This window comes from Cryptomeria japonica, chromosome 7 (genome assembly GCF_030272615.1).
Source record: "Cryptomeria japonica chromosome 7, Sugi_1.0, whole genome shotgun sequence".
In the NCBI taxonomy this organism is placed as follows: Eukaryota; Viridiplantae; Streptophyta; class Pinopsida; order Cupressales; family Cupressaceae; genus Cryptomeria; species Cryptomeria japonica.
The window spans coordinates 149914444-149937620 of record NC_081411.1 but is presented as its reverse complement, the minus strand read 5'-3'; the positions used below and the strand labels follow the sequence as shown (position 1 = coordinate 149937620).

Here is a 23177-nt window from a genome sequence, read left to right as displayed (position 1 = left end):
TTAGCATTAGCTTGAGACATCTATATTTGGTTACTCAATTTAATCCGTGTCATTTCATGAAGGCTACATCTCCATTTCTAATTTAATATTGGATTTAAAGTTGTATGCTAGAAAATGTGGTATCAATCTGCAATAGGAGGAAACAATTCAAACACACACATGAAACATTGCATTAGAGGTTAGAAATCAAAACAAAGCAAGTTAGTAGATCTAAACTCTTAAAATCGTTCCATGTTCCTCTATCTCCAAGGATCTTCAAGATTCAAGATGGCTCTCAGCTTGGAAGAGCACTTGATTCTTTAAGATGACAACCTAAAGAACAAGATTTATGATTCAAAGATCTAAATGGAATGCAACCAAGATCCTAGTAGTGATGATTTAGATATGAAACTAGATGATGATAACATGCAAGATATTGATATGAAGCTTGAACTAGTATGAAAATGATACAAAGAAAGCTATCAAAATGATCTAACATGTTATTCTATGAAAGAGAGATAATATTCTTAATGTTATGAGACTATAAATTTGATGCACAAAGACTTGATTTTTTTGAAGAAAGAATGGGCTCTATTTATAGGGAAAATAGGGCAATGGATGGTCAAGATTGGATAATCTTAAGAAGGGCCAGGATTGAAAGTTAATCAATCCATGTTCACAATTATCACCAATGAAATGATGACAGTTGTCAACAAGAGGTTGCTTGAGAGGAGATGAAAGAAGCATTAAATGCTTGAGAAGACCTCATGGTTACCCTAGGAGGTAAGGGTTAAGGTTATTTTAAGGTTATCCATTGGACAAAGCTTTTACCCAATGGGTAAACTCTTGTGCAAGGGTTAAGGAGATAATCAAGGATAAAGCCATGAGTACCTGATAAGACCGCTAGGTTAGATGAAGGTTGACTTAGGAAAAAAACCTCTAACCATGCCAAAAGGGTGAGTTAACCATTAATGGTTTGGAAGACTTTGGGGACAAATTTGTAAGAGTCCTTCCAAATTTGGGGAAACTCAACAAGTTAGCTTGTTGAAGACATAAAGGCTCTAATTCTTTTGGAAGACTTTCCTCCAACTTTGAGAAGTGACATCCTCAAATTTAGGGAAAGGGGATATGGATAGAGTTTAGGCTAATTGATTAGGATTAGATGGGTTCTAGAAGAATGCTTTAGGAGGCAAGTGGGAGATGTAGGATTTTGCAAGTGGGTGAAGAAAATAGAATCTAATTAAAATAAAATTAATTTATTTCAATTGTGGTTGCAACTTGCATTTGTAGGATTTTGCAAGTGGGGGATTTAATTAAATGTAAATTTAATTAAATGGGCTAGAAGGGGGATTTAATCGAATGTAAATTTAATTAAATGACTTAGATAGAAGAAAGGTATATTAATTAAATCTTAATTTAATTAAAAGGTGATTAGAAGAATAAGGATATTAATTAAATATTAATTTAATTAGTTGGAAGAATTAAGAATAATTAAATGAATAAAATTCACTTAATTCATTGTGCAACTTTTAGGTGTCTACATTTTGACCCTCTTTGAGTTAATGTGTGAGCACATGTTGATTCAAAGAAAATCTATTGGATATGATGTCAAAATTTGATCGATATGATGTTGTGGATATGAAAATATTGATTTGATATGAAAAGTCGATATGATGCCCTAGATTTGTTGAACGATATTGATGATGCTCCAGATATGAAGAATTGATTTGATATGAAAATTTGACATGAAACTGATGTCGATATGAAACTAATGTCAAGATTTGATATGATAATGCCCCCTTGGGAGATCGTTCGTGCACAAAAGGTATGAATGATCTCTTGAAAGAATAAGAATGCTATTTGAAATATAGAAGAGTGGATAGTGATGACATGCATGGGTTTGATTAGATTGATTGGATTGAGATTAAAATTGATCAGATTAAGATCAAGATGGTTTCAGGTATGACACCTCCTGTATAAGACATGGATGATCAAGCATCTAGTTTCAGGAATGATACCGCCTGTATAAGACATGGATTATCAAGCATCTAGTTTCAAGAATGATACCACCTGTATAAGACATGGATGATCGAGCGTCTGGTTTCAGGAATGATATATCCTTTATAAGACCAATCAAAACACTTGGTTTCAGGAATGATATATCCTATATAAGAATTGATCAAAACATCTGGTTTCAAGAATGATATATCCTATATAAGAACTAATCAAAACATCTGGTTTCAAGAAAGATACATCCTATATAAGACATGATAGATGATAGTTTGGAAGAATGATAGAAGATAGTTTGGAAGAATGATGAAGATATGAAAGTGAAGAAAGATTCCATGATGATGTGATAGATATGCATGTGAGGGATACAATGATGAATGATATGCATTATGTTTTGATATGAGATTTTATGAGGATGATGTGATGATTAGATAAATGCTCTTGATTTCAATTATGACACGAATGTATGATTCATGATGAGATGATGCATTGCTTTGATTTATGAGATGTGAGATGTATCTTGAAAATGATATGTATGATAATGATAATGATGTGCAGCTAATGCAAAGCTTAATATGCATTCTCACTCTCAATGTTGCCATTTATTGTGATCAAAGTGCCAATGCTTCCTTTGTTTTCATCATCGAGCCTTGATTTCTTGAAAGTTGATACAAGCCTCATGGTATAATTGAACCATAACGACTTGAGTATAAATTACATGGATTTTGATATTGCAAGATGATACAAGCATCGAGGTATAATTGAACCAAGATGACCTGAGTATTGCTTGCGTAAATAGACAAGAGTTAACCTTTGTCCCATACAAATCTGAAATGTCCTCAGTGATATGCCACCTGATTGCTTCATAGGACAAATTTGCATGGTAAAAGACTTCACTCATAGATAGAAGACAAATAAAACATCACATTCTTTCCTTGCTTCTCTAGTCATTGAGACATCCTTGAGTCACTTAGGAGATATGATAAGCAAAAATTAACAACCATAAGTAAGAATGCATTCTATTTGGAATGTAATCTTGTCAATTAAAACATCTTGCAAATAGATCTTTATTCAGTTGAAATCAATTCAAGTCTATGATGTCTGGCTTTCTTGCATTGTCATTTGTCATTTGTTGGTTGTTTTGATCCTTGTTGTCTTGCTATGTTTTTAGTCTAATGTTGAAAACCCTGAAGGCGAAATGCCCCTAGTGAGGTCAATATTTTTCCCCTTGCTACTGATACTACTTCGATATGGATATGTACACTGATCACCAAGCCATGGTGGGATACGATTTGGATAACTGATTCAGATAAACCAAAGATAGTGACTACGCTAAGTATGTCTAGGATTGATAAGCATTTGTAAATTTCTAGTGATGTCTCAGATGGGTGGATATGATATGTACAATATGACTTGTGAAACATGTGCTGCCATCAATTGATAAAAATAAGGCTAACTGGAATAAAATTCAGCAGTCATACTGATCTATGTCATTGTTTTGATTTGTTCGATGATTGATAGGAATGTCTAGTTTCAAAGAGTGAGTACCTTGTATAAGACTGATCTGTCTGGTTTTGAGTGTACCCATCTCTGTATAAGGCATGCTAATATTGATGCTGATTTCAAGTAATGAATTGATTAACAAGACATGTGATCAATTTGATTGTAGAATTTTGATTTTTTGCCTATTGTTGAATTGATTTGATGGATGGTCCATGCTTTCATGCTTTGATTTTCAATTTTTATTTGATTTTGTCAATTTTTTTATTTTTATTTTTTTGGATATTTTGATTTTTTTGAGTTTTTTGGATATTTTGATTTTTTGGAGTTTTTCGATATTTCGATTTTTTTTTTTTGAGTTTTTTTTTTAATATTTGAAGAAAGATGTAATTGGTTGCCCCAATGTATAGCAAGACAAGGAATATTATGAATGGATGACTGAACAATTGAGGTGGAAATGGATTTTTTGTCCATAGTTTCAATCAAAACCAAGGATGGAAAATGGGATATGGATAGAGATAGGATATGGATAGAAGAATCAAGATCATAGATAGTGATAGATTATGGAAGCAATGAATATATAGGATAAGAGATATGGATTAGATGATATGGATGAGTGTAGCGAGATCATAGATAGCCTTGGATGATAGAAGCAATGAATAGATAGGATGAGGGATATAGATTAGAGGATATGGATGAGGTGAAACAAGATTATAGATAGTGTTGGATGATAGAAGATATGAATAGATATGATAGTAAAGCAAGAATGTAGAAAGAGCTGGATAATAGAAGCAATGAATAAATAGGATGAGGGATATGGTTAGAGTGAAGCAAGATTGTAGATAACACTAGATGATAAAAGAGATGAATAGATAGGATAGAAAAACAAGATTGTAGAAATAACTAGATGATAAAAGAAATGAATAGATAGGATGAGGGATATGGATGAGGTGAAGCAAGATTATAGATAGCACTAGATGATAGAAGAGATGAATAGATAGGATAGAAAAGAAAGATTTAGTAATAACTGGATGATAGAAGCAATGAAAAGATAGGATAAGAGATATGGATTTAGGATATGGATGAGGTGAAGCAAGATTGTAGATAGCATTGGATGATAGAAGAGATGAATAGATAGGATAGCGAAGCAAGATTGTAGAAATAACTGGATGATAGAAGCAATGAATAGATATGATGAGTGATATGGATTAGAGGATATGGATGAGGTGAAGAAAGATTATAGATAGCACTAGATGATAGAAGAGATGAATAGATAGGATATCGAAGCAAGATTCTAGAAATAACTGGATGATAGAAGCAATGAATAGATAGGATGAGGGATATGGATTAGAGGATATGGATGAGGTCAAGCAATATTATAGATAATGATGAAGTTAGATAGGGTAATGGATATTGGAAGAAGGATAATGGAAGATATGGTAGGAAGAATAGAGTGGATGAACTTTGCCCCCAAGCATAGAGGTTTCCATTTGCAAAAAGGTGATATGTAAGATTGTCACAACATTTAGCACCATTTGAATAAGTGTTCCTCAACTTTTCAAAGATAGAGACCCAACCCACACTTAGAACCTCTAGAAAATTCAATTGAACATTTCTAGCAATTGGGAAGTAGACTCAAAAGGGAAGAAGAATCCCAAACTGGATCAAGGTACTTAGTCTTTGATTACCCATGTGTGTGCAAGTGGGTTCATTCTAGCTCATATGATCATTGTGACCTTCAGAATCCAGCATGGCTAGCTACATGAGTTATCTTGACTTCATAAGCATCCTTGATAGAGCCTCACTACCAACAAGCGTCCATAGCCCCGACGAGGCTATCATTGTATCTCACAAATATTGCTCCATTGCCAACCAGGCATCCATAGCCCCAATGGAATTATTCGCATGTTCCCATATCCAAGCATTTTGATATTGCATTTCATTGCATTTTTCTTTTCTTGATATTGAATTTCTTGCTCATGTTTTTGATAGTTATTTTTTTTCTTTATTTTTCTTACATTGTCTTGTAAGTGATTAAACTTACATGGGTCTGATAATTACAGTGGCACTGAAGCAAGATTTTAGATTTTTCACTAGCCATGTCTTCAATTTAAGAGATCACAATGATTTAGAGCAATCGATTAAGCGTATGAGAGATCATAATAAAAAGATGTTAGTACCAAGATACGATAAGTGGTTCTTTTCTGGATTGAGCGTGTATCCCAACCAAATGAAAATGTTAAAGAGGAACAACCTCAGATTCTGAAGCATTTCATGAATAGATATCTAGGATAAGGATTGAACATTAGATTTGGGCATGGGCAAGTATGTGACAAAATGACACAAACACCTATCTCACAGATGAAGGATTTATGCAAAGGATTGAATGAAAGGGATGGAAGGATAGAAAAGAGGTGTTGGATAAAAGATAGAATGCGAGGATAGATGGAAATGTATTCAAGATGAGTGTTGGTACACAACTCGAGAAGTGATGAAGAGATGGAGGAAAGTAAAATTTTAGGATATAAGGACCCAAAATAGATAGAGGAAATGATGGAAGAATAGATTTGGGAAGATATTTAGATAGAGGGTTGAAAGAAGTTCAAAGATGTGTTCATTTGTTGATCTTTCTTATGGATCTTTTGAGGGGATGGATTGGTGGATGGATGGAAGGGATGGAGAGTTTGACTTTGGAATGAAAGGACCTAAGATAGATTTGGAGGATGAAAAGTTTGACCTTGGAATGAAATGACCTAAGATAGATTTGGAGGATAAAGAGATTGACTTTGGAATGAAAGGACCTAAGATAGATTTGGAGGATGAAAGGATTCCTTGATCTTGATCTTGACTTGGAGTAGGATTATATGACTTTGTGCTTTCCTCTTGATTTGGATTTAGACTAGTGGAGGAGATGGAAGGGATATCATGCTTTTTCTTAAGAGATGGATGTTGAATGGGAATCTTCTCTTGAGATGAAAGGGGATCATCATGGATGGAATACCAAAAGATTAGGGGATCATCATAAGATTCTTTACAGGTGGGATCTTGATCAAAGATGGGATCAAATTGGGAAGTCATGATATTGTGATCTTCATTTATGTTAGGACTCATTTCCATTGACTGAGTTTCCTTTTTCTCGGTTTGATGATGAATGGTCATATGAATGATCAAAGTTGATATTTTTGATAGGTTGACACAAATAAATTTACTCCTTTTGATAAGGGTCCTAGGACTAGGTTGTCTCTTCTTTAACTTAGTTTTGTGATGAAGACATGTTCATCTCAAAATATGAGGAGTGGTCATACACAAACGATCAATGGTTTCCTTCGATGTTTGGATTAAGATACTTTGTTTGGAAACTTAAGTTTGCTTTTATCAAATGAAGGTTTAGATGCCCCCTCACGACAAAGTGTGTCAAATGATATGGATAAAGTCTCCCGATATGGAAACTTGATTTGACAACTTAAGGTTTAAACTTGGTATGTTGTTTGTTTGATAGAATGTATTGGATGGTGGACCTTTTGATCAATGTGATGATGTAACCTGATTTTGATAGGAAAAAGTGTTATCTTTAGCTAGTTTTGGATTTGACAACTTTTGTTCTAAGACTGACTTGTTTGATTTGGAAATGATTTCTTTGGTGTTTCTAATTTGATTTCTTATGGCCGTGTTTGATATTGGACCTGAAAGAATACTCAAGAAGTTTGATAAAAATTTCCAAAAAGGCTTGTTTTGCTCTCTGGTTTTTTGTGTTTTGACCATGTACTAAGCCAGAGACTAGATGTGCTAAAGAATTATCCAAATGTTCTACAGGAAGACCCCAATGCACTAAGCTGCCTTTGCTATGCACTAACTCTAGATCGATTACATGCTAATATGTTCCGATTATACGCTATTATTTGGACTGAAAGTGCTATGATATGTCTTGGATGCACTATGCTGATGTCTAAATGTGCTAGACTGATGCTGACAAGCGCTACCTAAAATTTCACCAGTATGATACTGGCTATGCACTATTTTGACTGATGAAAGCACTAACATTCGACTTGTATGTGCTAGAGTATGTTCCAGATGCACTAGGAAGTTGCTCCTATGCGCTAAACTGCCATGATTGCTCTGTTTTTGCTTTTTTTGAATTTTAGCACTTGTGATTTTGATGGATGATTTTGTTTTGGATACTCAAGCTTACTAAGTTGAATAGATAAACTCTTGATCACTTGGTTTGATATTCCCCTAATCTTGTTGGATGAAAGTCTTTCCTAAAGATAGTTGAAATGTTGATAACCATCTCAAAAGATGCTTTGTTGGATTTCGAAATCTTCTCCACTTTATGATTTTTCCTTGTTTGAATTCACTTTTGAGTTTGATTGTTGGATACTTTTCAAGATATTTTAACATTTGTGACAAGAATACATAGCACACATGAAGACAATGGTCATCCTAATACGAAACATGAAGACATTTGTGACAAGAAATGTATGCTAGAAAATGTGGTATCAATCTATAATAGGAGGAAACAATTCAAACACACACATGAAACATTTCATTAGAGGTTAGAAATCAAAACAAAGCAAGTTAGTAGATCTAAACTCTTAAAATCATTCCATCTTCCTCTATCTCCAAGGATCATCAAGATTCAAGGTGGCTTTCAGCTTGGAAGAGCACTTGATTCTTTAAGATGACAAACTAAAGAACAAGATTTATGATTCTAAGATCTAAATGAAATGCAACCAAGATCCTAGTAGTGATGATTTAGATATGAAACTAGACGATGATAAGATGCAAGATATCGATATGAAGCTTGAACTAGTATGAAAATGATACTAAGATGAAGCTAACATGATATATCTAAGATTAGAATGCTATGAAAATGATCTAACATGCTATTCTATCAAAGAGAGATAATATATGCTTAATGTTATGAGACTATAAGTTTGATGAACAAAGATTTAATTTTTTTGAAGAAAGAATGGACTCTATTTATAGGGAAAAAAGAGCAATGGATGGTCAAGATTGGATAATCTTAACAAGGGCTAGGATTGAAAGTTAATCAATCCATGTTCACAATTCTCACCAATGAAATGGTGACAATTGTATACAAGAGGTTGCTTGAGAGGAGATGAAAGAAGCATTAAATGCTTGAGAAGACCTCATGGTTACCCTAGGAGGTAAGGGTTAAGGTTATGTTAAGGTTATCCATTGGACAAAGCTTTTACCCAATGGATAAACTCTTGTGTAAGGGTTAAGGAGACAACCAAAGGTAAAGCCATGAGTGCTTGATAAGACCCCTGGGTTAGATGAAGGTTGAGTTAGGCAAAATATCTCTAACCATGCCAAAAGGGTCAGTTAACCATTAATGGTTTGGAAAACTTTGGGGAAAAATTTGTAAGTGTCCTTCCAAATTTGGGGAAACTCAACAAGTTAGCTTGTTGAAGACATAAAGGCTTTAATACTTTTGGAAGACTTTCCTCCAACTTTGAGAAGTGACATCCTCAAATTTAGGGAAAGGGGATATGGATAGATTTTAGGCTGACTGATTAGGATTAGATGGGTTCTAGAAGAATGCTTTAGGAGGCAAGTGGGAGATGTAGGATTTTGCAAATGGGTGGAGAAAATAGAATCTAATTAAAATAAAATTTATTTATTTCAATTGTGGTTGCAACTTGCATTTGTAGGATTTTGCAAGTGGGGGATTTAATTAAATGGGCTAGAAGGGGGATTTAACTAAATGACTTAGATAGAAGAAGGGTATATTAATTAAATCTTAATTTAATTAATAGGAGATTAGAAGAATAAGGATATTAATTAAATATTAATTTAATTAATTAGAAGAATTAAGAATAATTAAATGAATAAAATTCACTTAATTAATTGTGCAACTTTTAGGTGTCTACAAAAGTCATGCTTGGAAGGAGGCTTAAATAAATTTTCTTAAGAGGAAAGTAATAGAAAGAGTACTTGGAAAGCTGCAACCAATCTTTGAAGAAATTGCACTAAAAAGGAGTGTATATTTTCATAACAAGATCCATTAGTACCAAAGAAATCACAAAAATAAAAAAACCCTTTAGACTTACATTGTTTAACTAGAAACACATTTTAGACTTATCGCAACAGAACTAGTTTATTGCATTAAAATCCCAAATGTCACCGAAGCAATGAATTCCTTTTCTGAATAAGTAATAAGAACATCTAGGAAATACAACAACAATGGGATGATCATGGCATTGTATTAGCTTGTTTCACCAAATGGAAGAAGATGCAAAGCTAAACCCATGTTGCAACGAATAGTCCTTCCAATTTAAAAACTTGCAAATGGTGTCACACTTTCTAGAAGGATTGAAGAGGAAATGATTCTCTCAAAAAAAGTATGGAGCAAGAAGAATTTTTTCAACCTATCTCACATCATACTATTTCTGTTTTACCATAGCAAGGTTATTGCAATTCTAGACCAAATATTTTTAAGGTTCTTCTCCCAAAACAACCCTAACTATCCATTTTCCAACCAGACAAATATCTTGAGTTCGAGATCTAATAGTCCCAAGCTGCCTTTATCTTTGGGTTGAATACAATGCAGCTAGGAAGTAGACTTAAAAGTGACCTTTCAATTTAAATTTTACCTCAAAAATTTAACAAATTATTTTAATAAGGTCCATATTCCTTCTTGGAAGACATCCAAAAAGATGAAAAATAAACATGAGAATCAAGAAAAATATGGTTCATGAATTGAAGTTTGTTAGCTAAAGACAAATATTTATTTCCCCAATTCGAAAGTTTGTTTTTCAGCTTAGTAAGAGACCAACTCCACATCTTAGAGAGTGGGACACCTAGACCAAAGGGAATACCCAAATAGTAACCAATCTAACCATGCTTAATATTTTTTCCATTCTTTAGGAATCCATTGAGGCATAGGATCAAACTATATAAAAATATATTTAGTCTTTGAATGAGCAATCATAGAACCTGAAACTGATCAGTATAAGTTTAAGACCTCGAGCACATTGTTGTTTTCCTATTTTGAATTTTGGAGAATGAGCATATTATGATTATAAAAATAAGAACTAAGAACAACCATATTGTATGGAATGGAAATAACATTAATCAAGTTTATTTGTCTGTAAGTTTGCAGTAGATAACCAAGTGCATCTGGTGTTAGAACATAGAGTAATGGCACCAAAAGACAACCTTGCTTAATTGAGCACTAAAGAGGGAAAGAACAAGAAGGTGAGTTATTAATTACTAGCTAATCGTTGGCATCTTGAAAGCACATTTTTACATGTTTACACAGTTTGGTACCAAAGCCCAACCATTGCATCATTTTAAGGATGAACCTCCATTGCATTCAATCATAATCTTTATCAAAATCGAGCTTAACAAGTAGAGAATTTTGGCCATATTATTGGGCCCACTCACTAGTTTACCAAGCCAACATAAGGTTATCAAGAACTAACCTTCCACCAACAAACCTATTTGTTCAAGTCTAACTATCTCTTTCACTACTATTTTTATCCTTGTAGTGAAAGCTTCAACTATAGTTTTGTAGGAAGTGTTAATCAAGGTAATATGATGTCAATTGACTTGAGATAGTGTCTTCATTATTTCCTTTCGGAAGAAAATTCATAATGCCTTTGTTAATATTAGGCCTTAAAGAACCTTGGTGAAAAGCCTCTAAGTAAAGAAGATAAAAGTCATCTTTGGTATGCTTCCACAAGGCTTGATAAAACTCAACTGAGAGCTCATCAATTATAGAACTCTTATTGGGATCCATAGAGAGCACAACATATTCAAGGTCTCCAATGGATAACTCATGATCTAAATATTGGCTATACTCAAATTCCACCTTCTAAGGAATATAATCTTTAATATTGTCATGCAATATTAATTGGACATCCTACTAATGAGATACTTCTCTAGATAATTTCTCATAATTTTTTTAAAAATAAAATAAAAAATTATCTCTTCTAGATTCATGTGCACCTAACCAAATTCATCTTGAATAGCTCCAATATATTATTTTTTATGGTTATAGTTTACAAAGTTAAAAAATTATTTGGAGCCCTTATTACCTTCTTTAATCTAGTGCAACTTGGCCCAAATTTTAGCTCCTTAGCCTTTATAAATGTCTAATTTACAAAGTTGAGTCTCAAACATGGCGAGAAAAGTTTGAATATTGAAATTACTTAGATAGGAGTTAAGTAATTTTCTAGAATGTTCCTATTTCCCTTGAAGTTACTTTTCTTTATTGGTTTACTAACAGACCATTCTTTTACCAAAGGCACATAAAAGTTTAGCACTCTGAGAAATAACATATTGCCAACATTCTCTATAAAATTAACCATCTTTTGGCTTAGGAAAAGAGTTCTAAATGCCCAATAATGCAACAAGATATGAGGGGTTTTAAAGATGAGAAACATTAAGTTTATAAAGAAGTTGTGAGTCCACACTTCTCAAATCAACCCCCATGATAGAAAATATAATAGGGAAATGGTATACAAGAATGGTAGAATAATAATCATTAACTAAAATCTCATCAGAGGCTTGATTCAAATGTAGGTTGGGGGGAATATAATTTTTTTCCAACCTACTAAGCTTTCTCTTTGAACTGAGTCTATAATTAGACCAAGTGTACCAATTATGGGCATGACTGGAGAATTTGTTATGGATTGGATCAGTAATCCTGATAGAATTATGACAATGCAACCACTTATCAAACTCTTCATTACTCATCTTAGCATGGCTTGTCTAACTATGATCATTCGAAAATTCCACCATATTAAAATCTCTGCCAATAACTCGATCAACATTGAGAAGTTCTTTGGCCATCCAATCCCAAAGCTCGCATCTCTCTATTGTATTATTATTGGCATAAATGAGCAAAAAATAATAGGGTAGCCATTAACGACGGTCAAGGCCTACACACAACTATGTGAGAGATCCTCACCATTCACAGTAAAAAACTTTCTCATCCAAGAATAAAAAGCTAAAATCATGCACCCCCTTACCATCTCTATTAAGTGTATGAAAAAGTGATAGTTTTTCAAACACTAGATAGAGCAAAAGTAAGGTGGGAACCACTAAGTTTGACTTCTTGAAAGAAGATAACATTAGGTTTCCAATTAGCAATAATGTCCTTGATGCCATACTTACAATGAGGAAGATAAATCCCTCTAATGTTCCATGAAATAATTTTGCAATTCATGGTTGAATCTATGAGGAAATGTTTTCAGGAGCAGAAGAGTTACTTTGAGGCACAACGAATTCAAATAATTCCTTCATTTTTCTTACTACCTTCAAACCATCCAAATACATGGCATCCTTATAAGATGACGTAACAACCACAAGATTTTTATTAAATTTTTTTAGAAGAGCAGTGGCATAACCTGGTTTTGAGAAGAAGGTGAATCCTTTGGCCCAAAGTGTTGATAAGGGGGTTACACTACTTGCGAATTGGAGGGACTGGGTATTGTAGGTTGCACAAACCTAGTCTTCTTGACTAGATAGTCTCTTATCAAGTGGCCACCTTGACAACAAAAAAAATATGCATTAGGCTTATTTAAATAGACTAATCACTGGTAGAACTCAAACTTAGATCAATTAGCTTAATATTTTTAGGCAGTTGGTTATTCATGTCTATTTCAACATAGGCTCAAGATTGTACCCTTAAACTAGTAAATTTGTTTGTATTGTTCTTGGACTAGATAACTCTTTCGAGTTGAGAAACTAATTGCTTCAAAAATGTTCTAAAGGAAAGGTTTAGAAAAGGAAGTTCAATCCAAATTGGATATTGAGATCTTGAGGGACCTTCATGATGGAAGTCTAAGGTCCAAGCATAGAGATAGTATATTTGACCACATATTACCCAAGTCCCATATTGTAAAATAACTTGTGTGTGCTCTAGGGATTTAAAAGTACATGAAATATATCCTTTCCCTAAGTATCTTAGGTTTTGAATCCCCCATCCCCTATTCTCCCAAATCAATTTAGCTCATCTTTAAAAATCAGCATACAAAGGAATTCCTCTTAAAAAAACAAGATTACAAATCTGTGTTGGCAGTCATTTATAGAATCAATAATTTCATTGGGAAACATAAAGGCCAAATTTCTACCTTCACTCTCACAATTTTAAACAACCATGGCCTTGGGCCGTCTTTTTCAACATCTCCATCTTTGCACACATTTTGTTGGATTCCAACATTCTCTCCATTCGTCAAATCACAACCATTACCCTTGTTCATCTCTAGGTATTCTCCAAATTTAATTTAGCCCATCTATATAAATCGACTTCCATAGGCATTCCTCTTAGAAAAACAAGATTACAAATCTATGCCGACAATCATCTATAGAATCAATAACTTCATTAGGGAACATAAAGGCTAAAGTTTTATCTTCACTCTCACAATTTGAAACAAACATGGCCTTGCCATCTTTCTCAACATCTCCTTCTTTCCACACATTTTGCTAGCTTCTTGTGTTCTCTCCATTCATCGAATCACACCCATTACTCCCTTTGGCATTACCCTTGATCATCTCTAAGTTATCCATCAAACCCTTGTCATGGTCTCCTCTGAAAAATCATTATTTTGATGCTAGAAAATAAAATTATATACTCATGTGTTGTGATTTTGCATACTTCATCATTTTATATGTTATACTTATTTAACATGATTACCTTTTATTTTTTCTTCCCTCTTTAAATTCCTTATTTCTTTGTTAAGAATAACTACTCCCTTCTAATGTTGACCCAAACCTAACTTACGTTCTAAAGTTAGAACTTCCATACACTTTTCCTTATATTTTTATATTTAACCATAAACAAACTTCAAAACCTTTGAAATTTCGTTCACCTGCCTTCAAACAACTTTCAAAATTGACTGCTCCACATCAAACGGTGGGAGTCTATTCCCACACTTGAGGAGTAACATCGCATCCTTGATGTACCACCTCAAACTTCGTTCCACGTGTTTTGATGGCTTATTTTCGTCAAGAAAACAAGACGTAGGAACCGTGTTTAAAGAAAATAATCCATATAATTTTTCGTTAACATTGGATCCAACTATAACAATGTCAACAAAACTATGTAAGTTGAAAGTGCAATTAAATTATTGAGTTATACTTTGATAATTTTGATATAATGGGAATGATGAAAAATACAATCAACATTAGAAATCATTCCAAATCCAAACGATTCGTTAAGGATTTTAATTTTAGCCGAAACGACGCAACCTTTCTCCCAAAATCTGCAGTTGCCAGTTATATAACTTCAATCTCCCTGTGCAAAACACATAATTCTCGCAAATTTACAGAGTGCCATCTTTTGAAGATCTATTTTCTGTAAAGCAGTTCTCCAGGATTACATTCGGGTATGTGTCTTGAATTCCATCTGCATTATAAATTTTTAGGGGTATCAAAATAGAATATACATTTGTTGAACATAATTCTTAATCTGTCATGGCTATAGGGATGATCAAATCTTCGTCTTGATGACCGATAGATCTTTCATTTTCTGAACACAATCTGTTATGCCTATGCATTTTCTGAAAATAATCTGAAAATAATCTGACATGGCTATAGAGATGATAAAATCTTCATGGGTGACAGTGAATATTGATATGTATTAGGGTTATGTATTAGCGTTAGGGTTAGTGTTCTCCTGATGGTAATGGCGTAAATGGGAATGGATCTGATCAAATTGATGCCTTGCTTATTTATCACATGAATTATAAACAAACTGGAGTTCTGCTTTGTCTTTTATTGCAGATTAGATTTTATCTGAGCCATTTTCCAGGATTCATTTGTAATGTTTAAACAATTTTGACAGTTCCTTATCAATGTTGAGCTTCTAGATTAAATTGTGTGTTAGTTTTTGTCTCAATGTTTGAGACCACATTCTGTTATCCATCATCAAGCTCAATATATTGATGAATCTAATCCAGAAACACAAGATTGTGAAAATCTGATATCATTAATTGGTTCTTTCATAACAGGGTTATAAAATATCACAGGAGACAAAAAGACATAAGTTTCGTGACAAGGTTATAACAACATGGCAAGAGGAAAGGGAAATAAAGGGAAAGGAAATACCAAACAGGTAAGAGTTTAATCTTAATTACTGAAAGAAATGTATAGGATACCATGAAAAGTAATAAGTCCACAATGATATAATGTATTTGCAGGATCAACCAGCACCGACAAAAGTAAATACAAGTGATGATAGAGGTGATGAGGTGAAAAATTTAAGGAGCCTGAATCAAAGTTTACTCATTACAATCACCAGTGAAAGAAAACAAATAGATGAGTTGAAAAATGCATTGCAAATGAGTGATGACGCCTCTAAGAAGTTACTTGTGGAAGCCAGAAGTCTGTGGGATTCTTGTGAGGAAGCCATGAAATGCACAATTGAAGAGCTAAAGAATGAGCTTAGTCAAACAAGAATATTGAATGACAGTCATGAAAAAATATGCGCTCACTTAACTCAAGAAAAAAATGAGCTGGAAAATAAGTTAAAAGAATGCAATGATGAGAGTAAAGAATTACAATCTCTCAAAAATGAGCTTAATCAAACAAGAATTTTGAGTTCGAGTCACGAAAAATTATGTACTCAACTGGCACAAGAAAAAGATAAGCTGGAAAATAAGTTGAAAGAATGCCATAATGAGATTCAGGGATTACAATCGCTGAAAAATGAGCTCGATCAAACAAGAATATTGTGTAAGAATTATGAAAATTTATGCTCTCAATTAGAACAGGAAAAAAATATGCTAGAAAATAAGGTGAAGGAATGCAACGATATGATTGAGGAACTACGAGGAAATATGAATGAAGATATATGCTTATCGGATATGCAAACAGAAATTGTAAAGCTACAAAATAAGCTTGACTCTGTAATTAATGAAAAAAAAGTGTTGAACCATAAACACGAGGAATTGTGCGCCAAACACAGAAATGATAAAAATGAGTTGAGAAAATGCAATGAAGGGGCTAAGAAATTGAAAGCAAAGATGGTCGAGGATCAGAAATTGTGGGATTCTTGTAGAGTAAATTTAGAAGGAAAAATTACAGAGCAGCAAAATGAGATTGATGAAGCTAGAAAATCGAGCAAGAAACATGAAGAATTGTGCAGTCAGTTAATGCAAGAGAAAATTAAAATGGAAGAAGATTTGAAAAAAATAAATGATAGTTCTAAGAAATTGAATGCAAAGATGACTGAAGATGAGAAGATGTGGGATTTTTGTATGAAAAATTTGGAAGGCAGGGCTGTAGGGCTGCAAAATCAGCTTAACGAAATACAAGTATTGAGCCAAGGACATGAAGAAATGTGCACAAAGCTAAGACAAGAAAAAAATGATTTGGAAAACAAGTTGAAAGAGTTTAAAGATATAAATAAGGAATTAGAAAATAAAATTATTGAATTTGATGCTTGTAAGGTAGAGTTGAAAGGAAGAGTTGCAGAGTTGCAAGATGAGCTTAATGAAACAAGAAACTTATGCCAGGAAAATGAAAATTTGAGCACAGAATTAAGACAAGAAAATACTGAGCTGGGAAATAAGTTAAAAGAGTCCAATGATGAGTCTAACGAATTGAAGGCAAAACTTACTGAAGATGGTTGCTTGTGGAGTTTGTGTAAGGCAGAGTTAGAAGGCACAGTTGCAAGGCTGCAAAATGAGCTCAATGAAATAAGATTGAAGCATGAAGAATTCTACATTCAACTAAGAGATGAAAAAATACTTTTGGAAGAAAAGTTAAAAGAGTTTGATGATGAAACTAAGGAATTGAAGACAACAATGACTGAAAATAGGTGCTTGTGGGATTCATCTAAGGCAGAGTTGGAAAGCACAATTGCAGAGCTGCAAAATGAGCTCAATGAAACAAGACTGAAACATGATGCATACTACATTCATCTAAGAGATGAAAAAGAACACTTGGAAGAAAAGTTGAAAGGGTACGAGTATAAGAATAAAGAATTGCATGTAACAATGATTGAAAATGCCTCTGTCTGGAATACTTGTAAGGCCAATTTGGAAAAAGCAATTGTAGAGCTGCAAAATGAGCTTAATGAATCAAGAATTTTGTCTCAGAAGAACCAAGTATCTTGCAATGAAATAAGTAAAGAAAAAAATGAATTGGAAAATAAGCTGATAGAATCAATTAATGAGACCAAAGAATTGAAGGAAAACCTGGCTGAAGATGGGTGCTTATGGGAGATTTGTAAGGAGGAATTTGAAGACAAAGTTGCAAAATCAGAGAATGAGGTCGAGGAAGCAAGAATGTTTAGCAAGAAACATGAAAAATTGTGGTCTCAGTCAAGAGAAGAAAACAATGATTTTGAAAATAAGGTGAAGCAATGCAATGATATGATTGAGGAATTACAAGGAAAGATGAACGAAGATAGATCTTTATGGGATGCTTGTAAGGCAGATATACAAGTAGAAATTGTAGAGCTACAAGATGAGCTTGATTCTGCAGTTAATGAAAGAGAAGTCTTGAAGCAGAGATATGAGGAATTGTGCGCCAAACACAGAAATGATAAAAATGAGCTGAGAAAATGCGATGAAGGGGTTAAGAAATTAAAAGCAAAGATGGTTGAGGATCAGAGATTGTGGGATTCTTGTAGGGTGAATTTAGAAGGAAAATTTTTTGAGTTGCAAAATGAGATTGACGGTATCAAGAAACTGAATGCAAAGATGACTGAAGATAAGCAGCTGTGGGATTCTTGTAAGACAAAGTTGGAATGCATGGTTTCAGGGCTACAAAATGAGCTCAATGCAACAAGAGTATTGAGCCAAGGACGTGAAGAACTGTGCACAAAGCTAGGACAGGAAAAAAATGATTTGGAAGACAAGTTGAAAGAGTTAAATGATATAAATAAGGAATTACAAAATAAAATGATTGAAGATGGACTTTTGTTTGATGCTTGTAAGGTAGAGTTGAAAGGAAGAGATGCAAAGCTCAAAGCAACAAGACAGAAACTTAAAGAATTTTTCATTAATGTAAGAGCTGAAAAGAAACGCTTGGAAGAAAAGTTGAAAGGGTTTTATTATAAGAAAAGAGAATTGCAAAATGAGCTTAATAACAAAACAAAAATTTTGTGCCAGAATCATGAAAAAGAGTGCACAGTATTGAGAGAACAAAAGAGTGGCTTGCAGAAAAAGTTGAAAGAATGCAATGATAGGATCAAAGAATTAAATGCAAAATTGGGCTTGTGGGGTACTTGTAAGGAAAATTTGCAAGGCAAAGTTGCAGGTCTGCTGTATGAAAAAAGGATAATGAGTCAGGAACATGATGAATTGTGTAACTATTTAACAGATGAAAAACATATGCTGGAATATAAGTTGAATGAATGCAATGATAGGAATAACAAATTGCATGCACAGACAAATGAATGCAACAATAAAAAAACTTGGAAGGCAGATTTTGACATCTCTGTCAAAATCTCAGTTAGAAACTCGAGGAACTGATCTTACATTATTCTATTTAGCCAGTCCAGAAAAAGCAAATGTTTATCATCTTGCACTACTTAGTGGATTTCCTTATGGGTGCTGTGGAGGAAGAGTATGAACAACCATTTATTCTACCAACTTTGTGAAAATGTAATCATTTTACTTCTCTAGCTTTTGTTGAACACTCTTAATGAATAAAAATTTAAAGCTATAATATATCATTGTTAAATTTTATTTGCTGTGAGCTTGTAATATGTACATAAATATTTATTTTCTAGAGATAATTCAGTGTTAATTATGCCGAGAGGCCCACCAAATAGAGGTCACCAGACCTGTCGGTGTAAGAAAAAAGAAATGATTTGTATCCCTGTCAGTTACCAGACTCAATTTCTTTTTATAAAATAAAAAGAGTCGCAGCTCAAAGAATTTGAAAAGGAAGCTCAACACCGTTTTCTTTATGCATTGGCCGATGAGTTATAAATGAAACCACAATGTTTTCCTTTGCAGCTGAAACATTAGTCACCTCCAACCTGCAAACAAATATGATTTTGCAATATCAACATCGTTGAGAGCATGCCTTCATTTTATGTAAGTCACTTCATACTGAGATTTTACTACTTCATTTTAAATTTGTACAGAATAATTTCTGAGACGACGATAGGATTGGAGGCAACATAATTAAATTATGTTTTTTGTTTTGAAATCCATTAATTTTAATATAATCTCACAGATTTGTGCATACGTTGTTACGATTTTGCAATCCTTAGTGTGCAGTAGTTCTGTATTTGGTAGTTCTCATGGATTTCTATTTTCATTTAATAGTTCCATGCTTTATTTCATCGTGTTGTCCGCCTCGACAGTCGGCACTATGTTTTTCCCTCGATCTTGTACTGTATTTGGAGTTGCTTTGTTGCAATCTTTGAGGGTTACAGTTCCAGTAAATCATAGATCACGTCTGCAGGTCCTTAAATTATTTATTATGCTTTTAATAAACTGACGTAAATGTTTGGGTTTCTGCATTTTTGGGGTGCAGCTTCAACTGTGTATTCTCATGGAGGATTACTTTGATTTAGATTTAGTCTGTTGTATTAACTTGTAAATAAAGATAAACGAAATAATGGTCTTAAATACCACATCCTTCTCTCCTTCGATACTGCACAGCCAAAAGCGTTAGGGTTTAGTGTTAAGATTGAGCGAATGATTGCTTGTTCGAGAAGGGCAAAGTGTGTTTTCTAATGGATCCATTGTGCAGCTCCAAAAGAGAGTTTCCATGTAGTTTATGGCTGGAATGAATTTAGCGTCTATGCATAATAGTGAGTCATGTCTTTTGGAGAATTGATGAAACATTATCTACCGTTTTGTGTATCAAATGAAGCAAACAAGATAAATAGCTCCCATTAGAGTGATTTTGAGAAAAGATTTACAACCTTTTTGTTGTAGATTCTCAAAGGTATGACCAGAATTATTTTTTATTAGCATTATGCATCGTTTCCGGAAATTAAGATATCTATTTTATGCATCTTTTCTAAGGATAACTGTCTTTCTTGATGATTTATGCAGGTTTGAAATATGGGGAAAAAGAATAAATTAAAGAATATGAGTGATTAAATAGTGAATCATATTCCTTTTTACAATGCAATAAAGATATGGATCCAGTGACCTTTATTTATTTTATAGAATCCTTACATGATTGCTATTTTAATTGTTGTATTTCTTAGGAGAGGAAGATGACATCTACCCTTCTGCTATGTCTACGATTCCATATCTTGCACGCATGTCTACCAGATTATACCTGCAAGGAGAACGCACATGCATGGAGAATGCTGGCAAAGAGTTTGGCTTTATCCCTACCAATTGCATTTGTCTCACAGTTTTGAAAACCTTTTCAACAAATTCATTTTCTTCAAATCTTCCAATCGTTGCATTCCAAGTGATGCAATCTCTTGAGCCTTTGAGGGATTCTGTCAAAAAATCTACATGCAGCTGCCATATACGTTTGTCAGACCATTTCGAAATAAGAACCGTATGTTCTTCACAGCCGGCATTGCATACTTGATAGGCCAGGGAATAAATGGGTTTGAAACCGTATCTCAAATATGTGTGTGAATGGGAGAGCGGCAATACTATTTCTTGACTTGCCTCCCTTCAAATACGTTACGCTTTACCTTACATACATATAATCTTATATTATCCAACGGGAATAAAAAAAAAAAAGATGGATGTATGCTTGGATAGGTTCACTGTGGCTCACTGCACGCACTCCCTCCATTGCTTCATTGACTCGGTGTCGTATTCCACATTGACCCAATCGAGGGAACCACATCGTTCAATAAAATATTTTTTAACGTTGCATATTAATGTGGTACTCCCAATTACTGTGTCCAAACACAAATTTAGCTTCATTCCAAAGAATTTGGTGTATTCTATAGAGCTTGCAGTGCACATCACCATCTCATGTCATATGGTTGATAAAGAATATGAGGCATTTAATAGAATTTTAAAGTATTTTTTAATTAAATATTATTGTTGTTATATTATTTTTTAAATGTTAGTTAAGAATTTTGTTTAATTGCTATCTCATATAAGTTATAGCTCTACCAATGCATAATAGCTCAGATATGTCACTTTATTCATCTTAAAAGATATTAATGTCTAATTTTGAATTGATCATGAGATGTCAAATTATTGGATGAAGTGTACTAGGACTAGCTAAAATTTGAAGTATAATTTAAAGCATAGTTCAAACTTAAGTAGCTAAAGAGCTATTAATAGTTGGAATGGACTTACCATTGAAGAGGAAACTGAAGTTCTCAAACTTGTCTTACATTTTTACAAGGTAAAACTCACAAAACAAATAATCATGATCTATTTACAAAGTACTTGACCTAAGGAAATATCATTGGAAAAAACACATTTATGGTCCTATTGAATTAAATAACTAGAAGCCCTATTGGAGAAAAACAATAAACTAAAAAAGTGCAAAAAAATGTTGGAAATGTCTTAGAGCATATTATCAAACTATACTACCCATATATTGACCTCATTTCCATGTAAGATGACTAAGTATGAACAAATGATGGAAGCTCTCAAACAAGTAACACAAAGTTATAAAGAAGAAACATGCAATAAAATACCCACATGGGATGAGGGAGAACAAACCTTTCGAAAATAATTTGTGGGAGTAAATGATAAAATATGTAGACATGAGAGAAATTATCTATATCTCTAATAGAAATAATCTCCTATGTCTAATATATTTGGGACAAGTTATAACCCTAAGTCTAATACTAATCCAATGGTTTGACAAATTATAACCCAAAACTTAGCACTAAACCAATTAAACATTAAACATAACTAAACCATAACCCTAAACCTAATCAAACCATAACTCAAACTCCAAACCAAATTGAACTCTAACCCTAACACTAAACTAAACTAAATGTTTACTATAAACTCAAATGTGTCATAAACCAAATTAAATTCAAATCTTAAGCCAAACTAAATATAAATCATAAACCAAATCAAACCCTAACTTTAGTACTAAATCAAATTGAACCCTAAGTCTAACCTTGGAAAAAGTTGTACCCTAACCCTAACACTAAACCAAATCAAACCCTAAAGATAAAAGTAATCAATATTAAACCAAAGTGCACTAACTCTAGCCTGAACCCTAACCTTAAACCAAATTAAACCTTAACCCAAATTAAACCTTAACCCTAACCCAAATCAAATTGAGCCCTAACACTAAACTGATTTGAATCTTAACCCTATACCAAATGGATCCCTAACCCTTATACTAGAAACCAAGTTTAACTTTAATACTAGACCAAACTAAGTCATAACCCTAAATCAAATTGAACCCAAATCTTGAACCATCTTGAATCATATCTCTTAACACTTAACCAAACCCAACACTAACCCTAAAAAGCAATTGAATTGTAACCCTAACAGTGAATGAAATTGAATCATAACCCTAATACTAATTTAATTGTAACCTTAACCTTGAATGAAATTAAACCATAACACTCACTATAAATAAAATTGAACCCTAACCCTATACCAAATTGAGGTCTACCCCTAATACTAAAATAAAATACATTATAATCTTAAATCAAATTAAAAATAAACTAAACTAAACCCAAATCATAAACTAAATTAAACCCAAATCCTAAACCAAATCAAATTCTAACTTTAACACTAAATCAAATCTAACCCTACCCCTAAATCTAATTATTCTTACCCTAACCCTAACTT

General features: G+C 33.3%; 1 protein-coding gene across 1 annotated transcript; it reads left to right on the top strand.

Moving 5' to 3' along the window:
• Positions 1-15647: 15647 nt before the first annotated feature.
• LOC131047216 (uncharacterized) lies at positions 15648-18941 on the top strand. The gene has a single exon (XM_057981077.2). The coding sequence runs from the start codon at positions 15648-15650 to the stop codon at positions 18939-18941; it is 3294 nt and encodes a 1097-aa protein (XP_057837060.2).
• The last annotated feature ends 4236 nt before the right edge of the window (positions 18942-23177 follow it).

What these genes read in the sequence shown, in the direction of transcription:
- LOC131047216 (XM_057981077.2), top strand. Translation starts at nt 15,648, where the DNA reads ATGTATTTGCAGGATCAACCAGCACCGACAAAAGTAAATACAAGTGAT.